This window comes from Perna viridis, chromosome 10 (assembly GCF_037379345.1).
Source record: "Perna viridis isolate PV_CMFRI_1.1 ecotype Kerala chromosome 10, ASM3737934v1, whole genome shotgun sequence".
Lineage (NCBI taxonomy): Eukaryota > Metazoa > Mollusca > Bivalvia > Mytilida > Mytilidae > Perna > Perna viridis.
This window is the reverse complement of record NC_142454.1, coordinates 31,580,687-31,595,330: the sequence shown is the minus strand read 5'-3', so window position 1 is coordinate 31,595,330 and position 14,644 is coordinate 31,580,687. Positions and strand designations below refer to the sequence as shown.

Here is a 14,644-nt window from a genome sequence, read left to right as displayed (position 1 = left end):
TCTGATCAAACACAAAAATCCTTCTTAGTGTGTCAGACTAGTATAAAGCAGGGTATATTTCATTGTCTTGAAATATCAGCCGTAGAACGCTAAACCACTAGCAATCATTTGCCTTAGAATAAATGAATCAAATAGAAATATTGGTTTTGAAACCATCCATGCTCCAAGTGCCTGTGGGTGATCAGAAATTGCTGACATCCACAAGACTGAATTTCATTGTTTGATCTCTGAATGGGACAATTACCGTAAGTGTTCTACAATATTTGTACTTTTAAAAATGAAAAAATTCTACTGGAATTGTACATTAATAAATCATACAACCAGCAAAATGAACCAGAACATTTCATGCCAAAAATGAGAATATTAATGTATTGTTTTTGTTACACAACACTTGTCATTCATGAATTAGTATGAATGAAAAACTAAAAATCTGCAAGCTAGATTGTTATTGAGTACTTAAAAGCGTGTTCATTTTCATTCATATTATGCCACTATTTTCTACTCAAAGGTAGAATTCTGACAAGTTATTTTATAAGGAGAATAGATAGGGTGAATACTACCCAACCAGGATGAAAAATGTCGGCTCAAGTCAACTCATGGGTCTTCAATGAACGACAAAGAAACCTTCATACCACTGGCCAGGTGGCAGCTGGCCTCCAAAACATTATATACAGGTACAGGGAATAGTTGCCTCTATATACTCCAACAACACAACACTAAACATATTTTGTGACATGCAGCCGATTCAAACAAGTAACTGAGTCAATGTTGGAATTTTTGGTGGACAAAAATTGTAGAGATTGGAGGAATGCTTATGGGAAAAACTGTGACACACTTGATCGAATTTTTTCTATATTTGTATAAAGCTATGTCTTTAAAAAGTCAACTAAAGAAAAAGAAGAGGGGATTAGTCTAGATTTTCAAATTCAGCTTCTGTTCTAAGGATTATGTCTTATTTCTGAATAATCATAACTTTAAGGATTACTTGGTCAACCCAAATGAACTTTGAAGTTAAAGAGATAACTGATACACTGTCTTCCAGAGCATGCGATGTCACTCCCCATTTTAGTGGGGGGGGGGGTTGGCTTCTTGCAATTTCTTTAGTCTTTTTGGAGCAGTTGTTGTTTTGCTGTTTTTTTTTTTAATCTTGAAAGTTTTGGCCATTTATTTTGGATTCTGATGTCACTCGATCCGTTTTGACGTAAGTAGTTTTAACATTTGAAGCAGACACACTTAAAATGCAGTGTCAACAAGGGGGCAATCCAGGCCAATAACACACATTCTCGTGCTTCAAATCTCTTCAGACCACAGACATGGTAAAAAAAATTATGAACACGTGACCAAAATTTCGTGTAACTCATAGACTGCGTCTATTAAAAATATGAAGATACCAGTCCTATTAGAAAGGAAATAAATCACGGAAACGCCATTTTATCATTGATTTACCAGGGATGGCCATTTATGTCGCACTGGTTACAAGTAAAAGCATTATCAACAAACATAGAATATGCATCGATAGCGAGTTGATTATGAAATTTTTCTTATCGATAGAAAAATAATTTCATGTTTTTAAGAGGCTTGCCGAGAAATCAAAATAAATTATATGAAAATTTATTTCTCGAGATGTGAGAAACTTAATAATTAACGAGCTAAACTTGTAGATTCTGTTTCTCCCAATGTTTCAGATCAGGACATTCGGTGTCTTAGCCAATCAAATGCCGATAACAGAAAACTCTCTCTAGAGAGAAATATTTTGAACCAGGTGTGCAAATTGGCTAGAAATAAGAGGAAAATGTTTATGTACTTTGTGTGTGGAAAAAGGTATAGATCAAGATACAAGCCTTACATTAATGCTGATTCTGAATGAAAATTTGGTACACTGACATTATGAGGTATAAAGCGTCAACGTATTAGATACAACAGCAAACGAAAGAAAATAGAGGAGCCAAGTGAGAAACTATTCAGAAATACAGAATTAGACCACTCACCAAAAGTCTATCAGTAGCATGTACGTTATGGCAAACTATGGTTGGTCGTGGTAATCAGGAGTATTTCAGCGGCGGTGACGAAATAAGCCGCGCTCATCAAAATTTTAAAGAAGGCACGGTGATTTATAGCGTCTCGTTTGGAACAACCTAGACATCATGTTGCTCTCTCAAACTAGATTTATCAAGAGTTATACAAATACTACATTAAATTCAGCGATGCCTGGGACTATAACTTGGCCTTTATTACAGACCTTGGATATATAACTGGTCCATTATGGGAAAGCACAATTAACTTATTAATACTATAAGAATGCCCTTTGTACCAAGAAGCTATAGAGAGACTCTCTTTACAAGAACTTACAAACCTGGCTGATTGAGACAAATATTTGGAAATCTATCTTGCTCTCTGTTTAAGCACAATGATCTCTTTTTAAACAAAATTTTTAAAAAATGTGAAAATGTCAAAACGCTTTATACAATCAAAGTCTTTCGTTTTTCTGTATTTTTGCCATTTGTTTTTGTATGTGCTCTATGGGTACACTGACACAACTTCACCTACTGAATCCCAAATTTCGTATTATAAAAGGTTATTATTTGACACTGAACAAAATTGAGCAGGACCTCGAGACTTGGGACTTCAATGCTAAACCACCTGACTGTTCGTGCAAAAAAAACTCCATTCAAATATTGTCCTTCCGGTCACATCTTTACGGGAGATTTAAACCACCGAATTCAATTTAATTTCTTGTTCAGAAACAGTTACTGATCACATAATCAGTCTTAGTTTTTCATTTGGTTGTTGCGCTTTTCAGATAAAAATATATAGATCGTACATGAAATTTTGCAAGAGTTGTCGTTCTTGATTCGGTTTGATTTGGTTGATTTTAGTTGGAGATAAGTGTATGATTTTTTTTTAAAAGTCGAACCTGAATGCAGAAATGATTATCGTTATGTGAATGTATGGCACATGTAAACTGAAAAAGCATCGTTTGAATGTTGGGTTTTTCTACACCATGAATCACTTAACAATTGGTAGTGTCTGAATTTTATGTGGACTGGGACTAAAACATTGATTCATTGTCGGTGTGGGTAAAGGCTGTGAGGTACTGGATTCTAAATCCCCACAAAAATTGATACAAAAGCGCTTTATAGCTGTATCTGCAAAATGTACCACCATTCTTCATTCAAAACTTTAAACTTCTATTCTCACAGCTGTCAAAGAGGGTCTCCAGTCTTACCACAACACTTGTTACTCCCATTATAGTAGTATTAATTAAAAGTGGATCCTAAAAATTCGAAAGATGACTTCTTGAAACTCTCAATTCCAGATTGTATCAGAATACAATAGCATCAAGACCTATGATAGTTCAGCCCTTTATACTTCTATACCCCGTTTTCAGTTAAAATCTCGACTCAAAACATTATACATCGTAGTTACTCCAGAAAAGACGGTAGAGATTCTTCATACTTTTAAAATACGATTTTTAATCATCTCACATTACGGGGCGCCGAATGGGACTTGATATTTTTGTAATGAAAATCAATTTTGAGTACACAAAATTGAATTCTGCATAACAAAATAATGTTCGTCGTACAAAACTATAGCTATGTTACACAGACTTTTTTTATGTTCACTTCAATTTTGTAATGACGAAATTCATTTTTTTGAGACAAAATAAAATTTTTTGACACAAAATTGAATTTTGTGAGACAAAAATCGATTTTGTTAGACAAAAGTATATTTTATGTTACAAAAGTCAATTTTGTATGCAAATTAATTTACAGAATTCTTTGGATATACAAATGAATTCGCTCTCATTACGATTTTTGTAAGAAGGCCTCTCATTGGATATAGTAACGCGGGTCTCGCAGCTTTCCGATTACTTCGAGTAAGAGAATATCGTAAGGGTGATGCGCTACTCTGCAAAAGTGATATTTGATTAGATATTACTTACTTTTGCAGAATAGCTCATCACCCATTGTGACCTTGCTCGAAGTAATCGGAAACCAGTGTCTGCGAGGCCCGCGGTTACTATATCCAATGAGAAACCCTCTAACAAAATCGTGATGAGAGAATTCATTGCATATCCAAAGGATTTTGTAAACTAATTTGCATACAAAATTGAACTTTATGACACAAAATAGACTTTTGTCTCACAAAATTGATTTTTGTTTTAATGGGAACAAAGTGTAATCCTCTTATCGCTGACATATTCTCTCACTCTTATGCGGCTAACTTTATATAACTGATCTGATCCAAAAGAAGGAACATCCGTGTAGCCAGATCCCTTGATCTCAGTTTCACGCTGTACAGATGATTTGGGGATTTTATACATTACATTTACCCCCAAAGAACTTGAGATAAAGGATACTACAGATACTGTAAAGTCAGCCTCATATCCTCATATTATAACTCATACGTTATGCCAGAGCTTGCCGAAACTACGCAGACTTTTTGTATCGCGCTAGAACTCTTAACAAATAGGCTTCTGGAACAGGGTTATGTTGCCACAAGATTGAAGTCATCACTACAGAAGTTTTATGGTCGTCATCATGAACTCGTGGATCGTTATGGTGTATCCATCAGCACCATGAAAACTGATTTATTCAACGGATCATAGTTTTCCTTTCCTCGTTTGTCTACCCCTGACTTGACTTTTTATGAGCAACTCGGTGGGTGTTTCTAGAAAAGCAGAGGACGCTTACCCTACCGGTGCACCTGGTCCATGCTCCCAGTTTTTAGTGGAGTCCGAGTTGCTCATTCACTTTTGTTACTTTGTATGTATGATTTTAGTTACTTTATGTTCTTTGTTGTGTATGTCTGTTTTCCATGTCTGGTCTTTGTCCCCGGATTACATTCTTTTGATTACCGCTATAACCTTGGTTCCCTTGATTACTCTTTGACCTACACTTAGAGATAGATTGAAAAGAAAAACTATTGACCAAACTATGCGACAAACTCGATGACTTTTCATTCCGTATTTTCATTTTTTCTTTCATATGTGCATGGCAGCATCTCTTCAGCATCCGTGTATGGAGTTTCCATATCACAACTCATACGCTATGCCAGAGCTTGCTGTAACTATACAGACTTTTTACATTTCTGAAACAGGGTTATGTTGCAACAAGATTGAAGTCGTCACAAAATTTTGAAGTTTTATAATCGCCATGTCGTCATGAACTGGTGGATCGTTATAGTGCATCAATCTTCTCCACGAGAACCGATTTAATCACCGTGTCATAATTTTTCTTTCATTTTTCGTCTACCCCGGACTTGAATTTTCATGAGCAACTCGGTTGGTGTTTCTAGAGCAGACAACGCGCACCCCACCGGTCAACCTGGTCCATGCTCCCAGTTTCAGTGGAATCCAAGCTGCTCATTTACATATACTTTTGTTTCTATGTACGTGTTATGTTGGTTAGTTCATTTTCATTGTAGTGTATATCTGTTTTCCCTGCATGTAGACAAATGCATATTGTCTATCCCTGGGTAGCTTTATTTTGATTTACGCTAGATTCTTGATTCCCTTGATTACTCCATCACTCGCTTTCTTTTTGTATTAGCATGCTTTCTCCTTCTCTGTTTACAAGGAAACAGGGCAACATATTATATACAAGTACACTACATGTTGTTTAGTTATTCCTTTTATCAATATTTTTTTAACAACAAATAAATACTTTATTTAGTTACGCTTGTTACATATAGCACCTTGAACCCAAGCTTTTCAAGGTGTTTCGTGTAAATTCCTCTAGTTGTCCAGGGTAATAACTAGTTGTAATATATATATATATATAGAGAGAGAGAGACGTTATATATATATATATATATATATATATAGTCTCAGGATGTGACGACTCTATTCGCTACACTGCTCCATCGATCAAATTGATACAGGGAAGATAACGTAAACTTATAGAAGGGTCTGAAAAATTCCCAACAATGTTAGAACTGTCAAATTTGCTGTGACATCTGTGACAACACCGCCTGCACTAAGTCCAGCGCCCTAGACCACTCGGCCAGCTAGGCTATATAAATATATAGCTTTCGCTGGCCGGGTCATTCCTCCTCGTAGGATTAATCTAGGGCTCTAACTTAGTACACGATGTATGGTAGTACGGGACAGTTCATCAGTGTTATGTAGAATAGAGGGTCAAATTAATGATGCATGTCAACAAATCAATATTATACAATGTCTCAGAATGTGACGACTCTATTCGCTACACTGCTCCATCGGATCAAATTGATATAGGGAAGATAACGTAAACTTATAGAAGGATCTGAAAAATTCCCAACGATGTTAGAGCTGTCAAATTTGCGTTTGACAGTTCTAACATGGTTGGGAATTTTTCAGACCTTTCTATGCATATAAATGTGTGCTTTGCTGTTTTCTATATGTATGTAACGCCTGTATTCAATTTGGATATCCCAGGGACAGATTCCGAGATATTGAAAAGGAGACTTCAGAAAAGGGGGATTTCTGGCTATTGCCAAAATTTTCCGACCGAAAAGGAAGGGGGAATTATACCCGAAACACCCTATCCTTGATCCGTTGATATTGAAACTAACATCCATCTTTTATATATATGTCTATACTAAAATATTTAATCAATAAAGATTGGTATTTATTTTATGTCGGGTTAATCGGCATGAATTAGAAACCCAGACCAATATGTGTGAGCTCCGCTGGATTTAGACGTACTGTGTCCAGCTGGAGTATGCTCTCCAGCTGCAAAACCAATTTCCACCCAGACTTTATCCCCGCTCTCTAAATGTAAGACAGCAGAAACACTTGTCTGTATTCAAACGTTCGTGTTTCTATCAAGCCATCCGTAACCCACGTGCTGTCCTGGCGAATTTTTCGTCAAATATAGATGAAACGAGTGGTCACCGTCATGGGTCTCTGCAGAGGTACCAACGAAATGGAAGTGGTACGTGCCGTTCACAGGGGCACGGAAAGTTCCAAAGACAGGGTTATAGTTGTTACCAGAATTTGTAACAACTTCATCGAAAACAACGATTCTTCCAGAATTTGGATTCACCAAATCTTCCCCTAAATAGGCAAAGAAGGCAATATCTTGATCCTTTCTGTTCAATTTAGCTGGAAAGATACGGAGAAGCATCTATGAATTGCATCTGCATGTAGTAGTACATTTGATACTGGAAAGTTTGAATCAATCAATTCAAATGTTATTAAAATTAATAAATTTTATATTGACATGACACAGACATTTTGTTACTGAAACATCATAAATTTAAAATGGTTGAGTAAGAGTAAATACTAATTATTGTCGAAACCAGAAATTTTGGAAAGGGAGGTACGCAGACTGGTCTAAGGAGGCCCGCTTCAGTGATAAGCACTTTTGCAACATAAGCCGCCACCCACCCACCCCCGACTTTGATTTCATGATAAAACAGTTCATCAAAAGTCCTGTGTTTGTATCTCACCGACTTTGTATCTCTATTTGCACAGACTTAAGTTCAACGCAAATATGCCGCTTTCAGATCGTGATAAATCTCACCGACCTGTTTTTTTTTTTATTGTGTATTTCCATTTGCGCAGACTTCAGTTCAGCGCAAATATGCCCCCTCCCACTTTCATTTCAAAAATAAATATCACCGACTTGGTTCTTTAAATTTTGTATGTCCAATTGCCCAGACTTCAGTTCAGCGCAAATATGCCTTCTCCCACTTTCATTCAAAAATAAATCTCACCGACTTGGTTCTTTAAATTTTGTATGTCCATTTGCCCAGACTTCAGTTCAGCGCTCATCTTAGTCATTTCCGAAACTACATACTGGAGTATTGCGTCATTAGACAGAGTTCCTGCGGTTGGATTTCCATTCGAAAGTAGGAGGCCACTGATAAAATGGCACAATGTTAACAATACCAATACAACTGTCACACACGCCATGATGAATATTTAGATAAGGTCGACAGCCCCGAGAAACAAACATTTCACAGACATGTTCAAAGAGCACATGGCTACGGAGCCCTGATAGGGACATCTATTTAGAGGCGGAAAACAACGATATGATGAAGTAATTAAAATGTGATCAGAATATTGATGTTGAATTTCACTCATTCGTATAATTATTTTGTGTCCGCAATATATAAAGTAAAACCTTGCTCTTTACATCACTAAACCAAACTGTCGAAATCTCATTTTTTGATACAGATAACTCAAATTAATTACATTGTAAGTTAGTCTTTGTCCAGGTGGGCGAATCCCGATATTTAAAAAATGTGGGTTCCAGGCTATCATTTGTTTATTTTTGCCAAAATTTTGCTCGAAATTAAAAATAAATCCAAATCCCTGGAAACCGCTTCTTACATCCGTCACACAGGACAGCGGTGTTCAGTATTTCAGGTTAGTCAGGACCAGTGAAAGATTTTATGGACAAAAAGTTTAAGATATCGGGCAAAAAATTATTTTCCACTAAAAGTGGTAGGTTGTTTTAATCCAGTTTCTGCAAAATTCTATAGTATTTTAGTGGAATCTTAGTATGCAAAAAATCAGTTATTTGCGTACACATCGGCAGGGGAGAATCAAGACACTTTGAAAAAGAGGGCTGTCAGTGGTTGTTCCTCAGAAAGGGGGATGCTAGGACATTATTTGCCATTTATTGCCAATTTTACAAATTTTACAATAAAATGGGGGGTACCAACCACCTGCACATCCCACCTTTGGAACCGCAACTGCATCGGAAAATCGAAATGAAATATCCCCCACTTTGTTTCAAATCTTCAGAACACTGAATTGGGGTCGGGTCCTACAAAAAAAAACAATCGGAATGTCTGGTGTCTTTTTACTTAAAGCACAAAAACTACGTCGGTTTACTGTGATAGGAATTTCGTAAGAGAAGTCACTTTAAGTATACTTTAAGTACCGGTAAGATGCACTCTGTGGTTTCCATTATTTTAAAAAACAATATTTATCTATTTAACCATTTCCACAGTTTAAACGCAGAAAGCATCTTGCCTTCATTGAAGAAAACGTGAAGGGGGTGTTCGAGTTTGGCGAAAAGTTTGGGAAAGGCGTTTAACAGCGTAGTTAGACAATGCAAAATTGAATACTGGGACTTTACTATTAAACATTCTACCAAAGTGTTGTTTTTCCCTGAATTCACGGAGGGGTAATACCTACACGACCAACAAGCCAAGAACAACGGTGTTGGTGGTGTTCACGGAGGGGTAATACCTACACGATCAACAAGCCAAGAACAACGGTGTTGGTGGTGTTCACGGAGGGGTAATACCTACACGACCAACAAGCCAAGAACAACGGTGTTGGTGGTGTTCACGGAGGGGTAATACCTACACGACCAACAAGCCAAGAACAACGGTGTTGGTGGTGTTCACGGAGGGGTAATACCTACACGATCAACAAGCCAAGAACAACGGTGTTGGTGGTGTCCATGATAGCTAACCAGTTGTTTATAAACAAAGGCACAACTTGTTTCTGTGACACATAAAAACTTTTCAAAGTACAGCTGTATTTAGAGGGAAACAGGTTTATTTTTCACAAAGACACTGTGAGAAACATACATGTACTAATAAACACCGATTTGAAATTAATTACACCATCTTTGTTTTGCGGGATGTTTAGGCTTAGACGAAAGCACACTACAGGCTTATCAAATCAATGAACGATTTGAGCTTAACGGTAAAAAAAAAAAGTTATTGAGATCTATTGAGATGGAAGAAGCAACATCTCCAAGGCGAGCACTTCATCGAATTTTATTAAAAATTCGGATTCTATACATTGGTATATACAAGAGTAATCAATGGAACCAAGGTTATAGCGGTAATCAAAAGAATGTAATCCAGGGACAAAGACCAGACACGGAAAACAGACATACACAACAAAGAACATAAAGTAACTAAAATCATACGTACAAAGTAACAAAAGCAAATGAGCAACTCGGACTCCACTAAAAGTTGGGAGCATGGACCAGGTGCATCGGTAGGGTAAGCGTCCTCTGCTTTTCTAGAAACACCCGCCGAGTTGCTCATAAAAAGTCAAGTCAGGGGTAGACAAACGAAGAAAGGAAAACCATGACCCGTTGAATAAATCAGCTTTCATGGTGCAGATGGATATACCATAACGATCCACGCGTTCATGATGACGACCATAAAACTTCTGTAGTGATGACTTCAATCTTGTAGTAACATAACCCTGTTCCAGAAGCCTATTTGTTAGGATTCTAGCGCGATACAAAAAGTGTGCGTAGTTTCGGCAAGCTCTGACATAACGTATGAGTTGTGATATGAACACTCCATACACAGGTGCTGAAGGGATGTTGCCACAGATGAAAGGAAGGTTGACAATTCTGAATGAAAAGTCATCACGTTTGTCGTAAAGTTTGGTCAATAGTTTTCCTTTACCATCGATTTCTAAGTGTAGGTCAAGGTATGAGGCCGACTTCATAGTGTCTGTAGTATCCTTTTTCTCAAGTTCTTTGGGCAAAAAGTACCAATCACGTGTTTCAAGGAGTAACCTCTCATCAGCAGCATTATTTTGTTTTAATAGAAAAAATAGATAGACTGAAGACGGGACAGGAGAAATGAAGAAGATACTAGTACTTCCCTATCTGCACAGTTCTACTGTCTGATTTTTAATGTGCTAGCCCACAAAGCAATAGTTCGAGTGTATGCACGGTACCATCTCGGATCAAACTAGTAGTGACACAATTTCCGCGTGGTTGGCATAGAAGAAGTGACTATCAATTTTTAAATGTTTGGGATGATTCGGCCGGGGATCAAGCACACACACGATCCCCACCCTCGAAGCGAGCAAGTCGTGTGCACGTCGGTTGAAGACAGCTTTCAAAACTCTTAAAATGCGGAAAACGATGGGATTCTTTTACTTACTGTTTGACTCCTTTTGTCTGTTTCAATACTGACTTTTTTTTTTACAAATATCTTGCCTTGAATGACTTGTAAGCACCTCACTGATCTACTTGAAGGATGATCTCTAAATAAAACTGACAAAGTTACGCAGTTTGTAAACTCGCGACAACAGCCAATAGACTTAATAACAACACGTATCATGTCCACGAGCTCAATTTGACGGTCTTTGTTTTCATAAAATGTTAACATATCTTGTTTTTTTTTTCTATTTCTTTTGCAGTAAATAACAACATATCAATGCATTTTGCTTTATTTAATAACAATTACAGTACTCCATGGGTATTAACATTACCCAGGTTAACAGCCACTGTAATCATATTCGGGGCCAGAGACATCTGAACAGTACTCTGTATGAGCATTCCTGAAACAAACAAAAATAAAAATGCAATAAGATTTGAAATCGTAAATAGAGTCGAGTTTTTTTTTGCTAGCTTGAGCTTGGTTAATCTAACTTTTTACTACGTGACAACCAGGCATACATGCAACTAATATATCATTGGGTAAAGCAAATGACATGCTACATACATGTATTAAACCATTTAGGCGTAAGTGACGGTACTATACGGATTTTACAGTAAGTGCCGCAAAATTACGGATTTATTCCAAGCGCAACAATTGAGTTAATAGTCGTTTATAAATAAAGAGAGAACTAATTCATTTGACAAGTTACTGCTACAAGTTACAGTAATTTGGGTTGACCAGTACCGCGTCCTGTTTTCGTAAAATATCTGAATTAGAGAATTTCCTCAATTCTGCTGTAGTTTTTCTTACAATTTATAGTAATTTGGGTTGACCTCGCCTTGTTTTCGTAGAATACCTCAGTAATAAAATGTCCTCAAATCCTGTAGTCCTCATATCTTCAAGTTCTTGAAATTCGATTGGACGAAATTGAACAAGAGGAAAATCTAAATTTTCTATTCTTAACGAAACCGGACAAAGATCTCAAAAGACTTAAAGTAGCCGTTGTAAACCGACATTAACAAATTTATGCAAGAACCAAGTACTAATTCAAACTGCATCCCTTTATGCAAATAAGTACAGTACACAACGTTCATGTCCTGTGATTTTTTTTCACATCCTGTATAGAAGAGCTAGCGGAGTGATGTGTAATGAATCCGGAAGCGGTTATAGGTCTGCGGAGGAAATTATATATCTTAATACTATTAATATTTTTTAAGTTTTCGACATGATTTATGTACGTACCATCTTTTGAAACCATCGCAGTTCTTTATTCGGACTGCACAGTCGACATCATTTGTGATGTTGGAGTCAATGAGTGCTGAAAAGAAAAACAGATGATTAAAATTAAAATGATTAAACCCCACAAATAAAAACACCCAAATTTTATTTCATAAGTTGTTAAGATATCTTGTTTTTTTTATCTTGTGCAAAATTTAAGTAACCCCTTTTAGTAAATGCCTGAATGTGACCCAGCAGGGCAAAAAAAATCACGACTAAAGAGTAAAATGTAAATAGAGACATTGAGTTTATTGCACAATTTAAAATTTTGTTAATATGGGCAAGAGTGCGTACATAATAGCCTGGAACCCATTTTGAATCGCCCTTTTCAGACTTTTGTATCAGCCTCTTGCATTATCTTTGGATGTCCATATAAAAATTAAATTACATTACTGACACAATAGTCCGAATTTCCTCTGACCCTGCAACCCTCCTCTTTTTTTATTTGGATATTGATATGTCGGGTTGTCCAAATAAAAAAGAGGAGGGTTGCAGTGTCAGAGGAAATTCGGACTACTGACACAAATGATACTTAAAAGTATAACTAACATTGACAAGAGTCAGCACATCCATAGGTACGAAGCCTCCAACACGTGGAACTGTCGGTGCCACCCACTCTACCACAATTAAACTTCTCGCTAATCTGGAATAGGCCATAGTCAGTATACCCGTCGTCATTCAGATATGTTGCGTCGTAGTGGAAACGACTTTCATGCTCTACAAGGCAAAGCCCTGTAAATGTTTACCAGTAAAAGTGTACAAATAAGACATGTGGACATACTTACAAAAAGTCGTAAACATAATATATCATAATATTTTTGCTACAAGATTCATATATATTACTTTTTAAAGCTTGTCATGAATATAGTGACTGGGTTATGTATAAAATCAACAGTGATCGTCTGTGGCGGAATATAATTTTTTAATGAATTGCTTTTGCACAATTTATGCACCCCCCTTTTTATTGGATAATTTGTCGTTTTCATGTGTAAAATTGACAAAAAAATAGCAAAAGTACCCTACTTTTTCTGAGATACTCAGGCTGGTACCCCTCCTTTTCAAAGTGTCTGGCTTTTCCCTCATACATACGAGTGTATCTTTTGCAAGATTATTTACAAATTTTCTTAATTCACTTTGATTGGGTTTTAATTACCGGTATATTTACAGCCTCTAACTTAAAATCCCGGATCCGCCCCTGGCCAGAGAAAATATCTTAATTGTTCTGTTTTGAGATGGCTTTAATCAACTTACAGTCTCTAAGGTCATAATCTGGTACTCCACGTGCTCGTAAAGCTTGTACAACCTCACATTTCGTCTTCTTGATACCTTGACATTTGTGCAGTATCAAAAAAGTCGAAATAACAATGAAAAGAATCTTCATTCCTCTCGAAATGTCTTTAAAATATAAAAAAACGTGCTAAAATAAGAAAGATGCTATTCGTCGTGGTTTGAATCGTATTTCTCTTGCGTGTATCTGGTTCACTTGATCAGTAAATTATGCTGAATGTACATGGTTCTTCTCTAAATGTGCAGTTTTTTTTTGTATAAATATTTGAAACTAAACTTGCATACTTTTGAAAATTTGGAACGCTAACAAATGAATACACGAAATTTACCAAAACTATCAGAACAGCAAACACAGTGGGTCAACGATTTGTTTTTGTTTAAATCTGAGTATATCAACTCGATTTTTGTCAATTTAGATCGAAGATGGGAATTTATACATAAAAGCAGTTTTCGAAGCCGAGATATTTCTTAAACCTGATGGCGGGAAATACATCATATACATTCACAAGTTTGAGTTATCATTCCACGTCATAATACAGTATTCATTATTCCAATGTTGGTGTTTATATCAAGTATACGTTTCTTTAATCTTATTCGATATCAATTGAAGCAGTACATGAGTACTTTGATATAATTTTCCTTACCTGAGTAATCGTCAAAAATCTTGTCAGTGGTTGCCCAACCGGACTTACCTGTCCTTTATATAACCAAGTCCCCCTAATAGTCACTATGGGTATAAAGCAGTGCAAAGGAAGAATGTGGTTTATTGAAAGTGTTCCTGTCTAAATAATTATGTTTTCGCTGTTTTAATAACGATAGGAGCAACTATTTCATCACTATTTTAACAATGCTTTGTATATCATTTTACGTAATACCGGATCTAATAGAAAAGATTACATAAAACAGTACATGTATATGGATTTTAATTTTATTAGGGATCTTGACGTTCTTTGTATCGCAGAAAAACAACCGAATAAATATGAGTGGGACATCCCCGTCAATATTTGTTTAAAAGACGTATCCTATTATTATTGTCAAGTTTTGTTACCTAATCTCTTGTTGGTCCCATGTTTGGTAGAAAACGTCGTGAGAAAAGATTTGACATAAAACAAATGTATATGTCTTACATACTAACATTAGAATTAGTTCAAATCTGGAATTTCAGTTCCTTTTCTTGAAATTAGGCTATTTTGAGGAGTTCCAAAAAGAAGTTTAAGTT

The 14,644-nt window shown here is 36.3% G+C and overlaps 2 protein-coding genes across 3 annotated transcripts; both read right to left on the bottom strand.

Moving 5' to 3' along the window:
• Nucleotides 1–6,660: 6,660 nt before the first annotated feature.
• Nucleotides 6,661–7,799, bottom strand: LOC148605396 (complement C1q tumor necrosis factor-related protein 3-like). Its single transcript, XM_088550785.1, has 2 exons — nt 7,702–7,799; nt 6,661–7,087 (listed from the first exon to the last, which is right to left on the bottom strand). The coding sequence occupies exons 1-2, from the start codon at nt 7,766–7,768 to the stop codon at nt 6,789–6,791; spliced, it is 366 nt and encodes a 121-aa protein (XP_088406911.1). The 5' UTR covers nt 7,769–7,799; the 3' UTR covers nt 6,661–6,788.
• A 3,334-nt stretch (nt 7,800–11,133) lies between these two features.
• On the bottom strand, nt 11,134–14,238 carry LOC148605395 (lysozyme-like). 2 transcript variants are annotated; one of them, XM_088549893.1, is made up of 5 exons: nt 14,118–14,238; nt 13,390–13,533; nt 12,688–12,870; nt 12,103–12,178; nt 11,134–11,260 (listed from the first exon to the last, which is right to left on the bottom strand). In XM_088549893.1, the coding sequence occupies exons 2-5, from the start codon at nt 13,517–13,519 to the stop codon at nt 11,197–11,199; spliced, it is 453 nt and encodes a 150-aa protein (XP_088406019.1). In that variant the 5' UTR covers nt 13,520–13,533; nt 14,118–14,238; the 3' UTR covers nt 11,134–11,196. The 2 variants fall into 2 exon arrangements, with proteins under 2 accessions (XP_088406019.1, XP_088406018.1); XM_088549892.1 differs by having other exon boundaries at nt 14,070–14,205.
• Nucleotides 14,239–14,644: the final 406 nt, after the last annotated feature.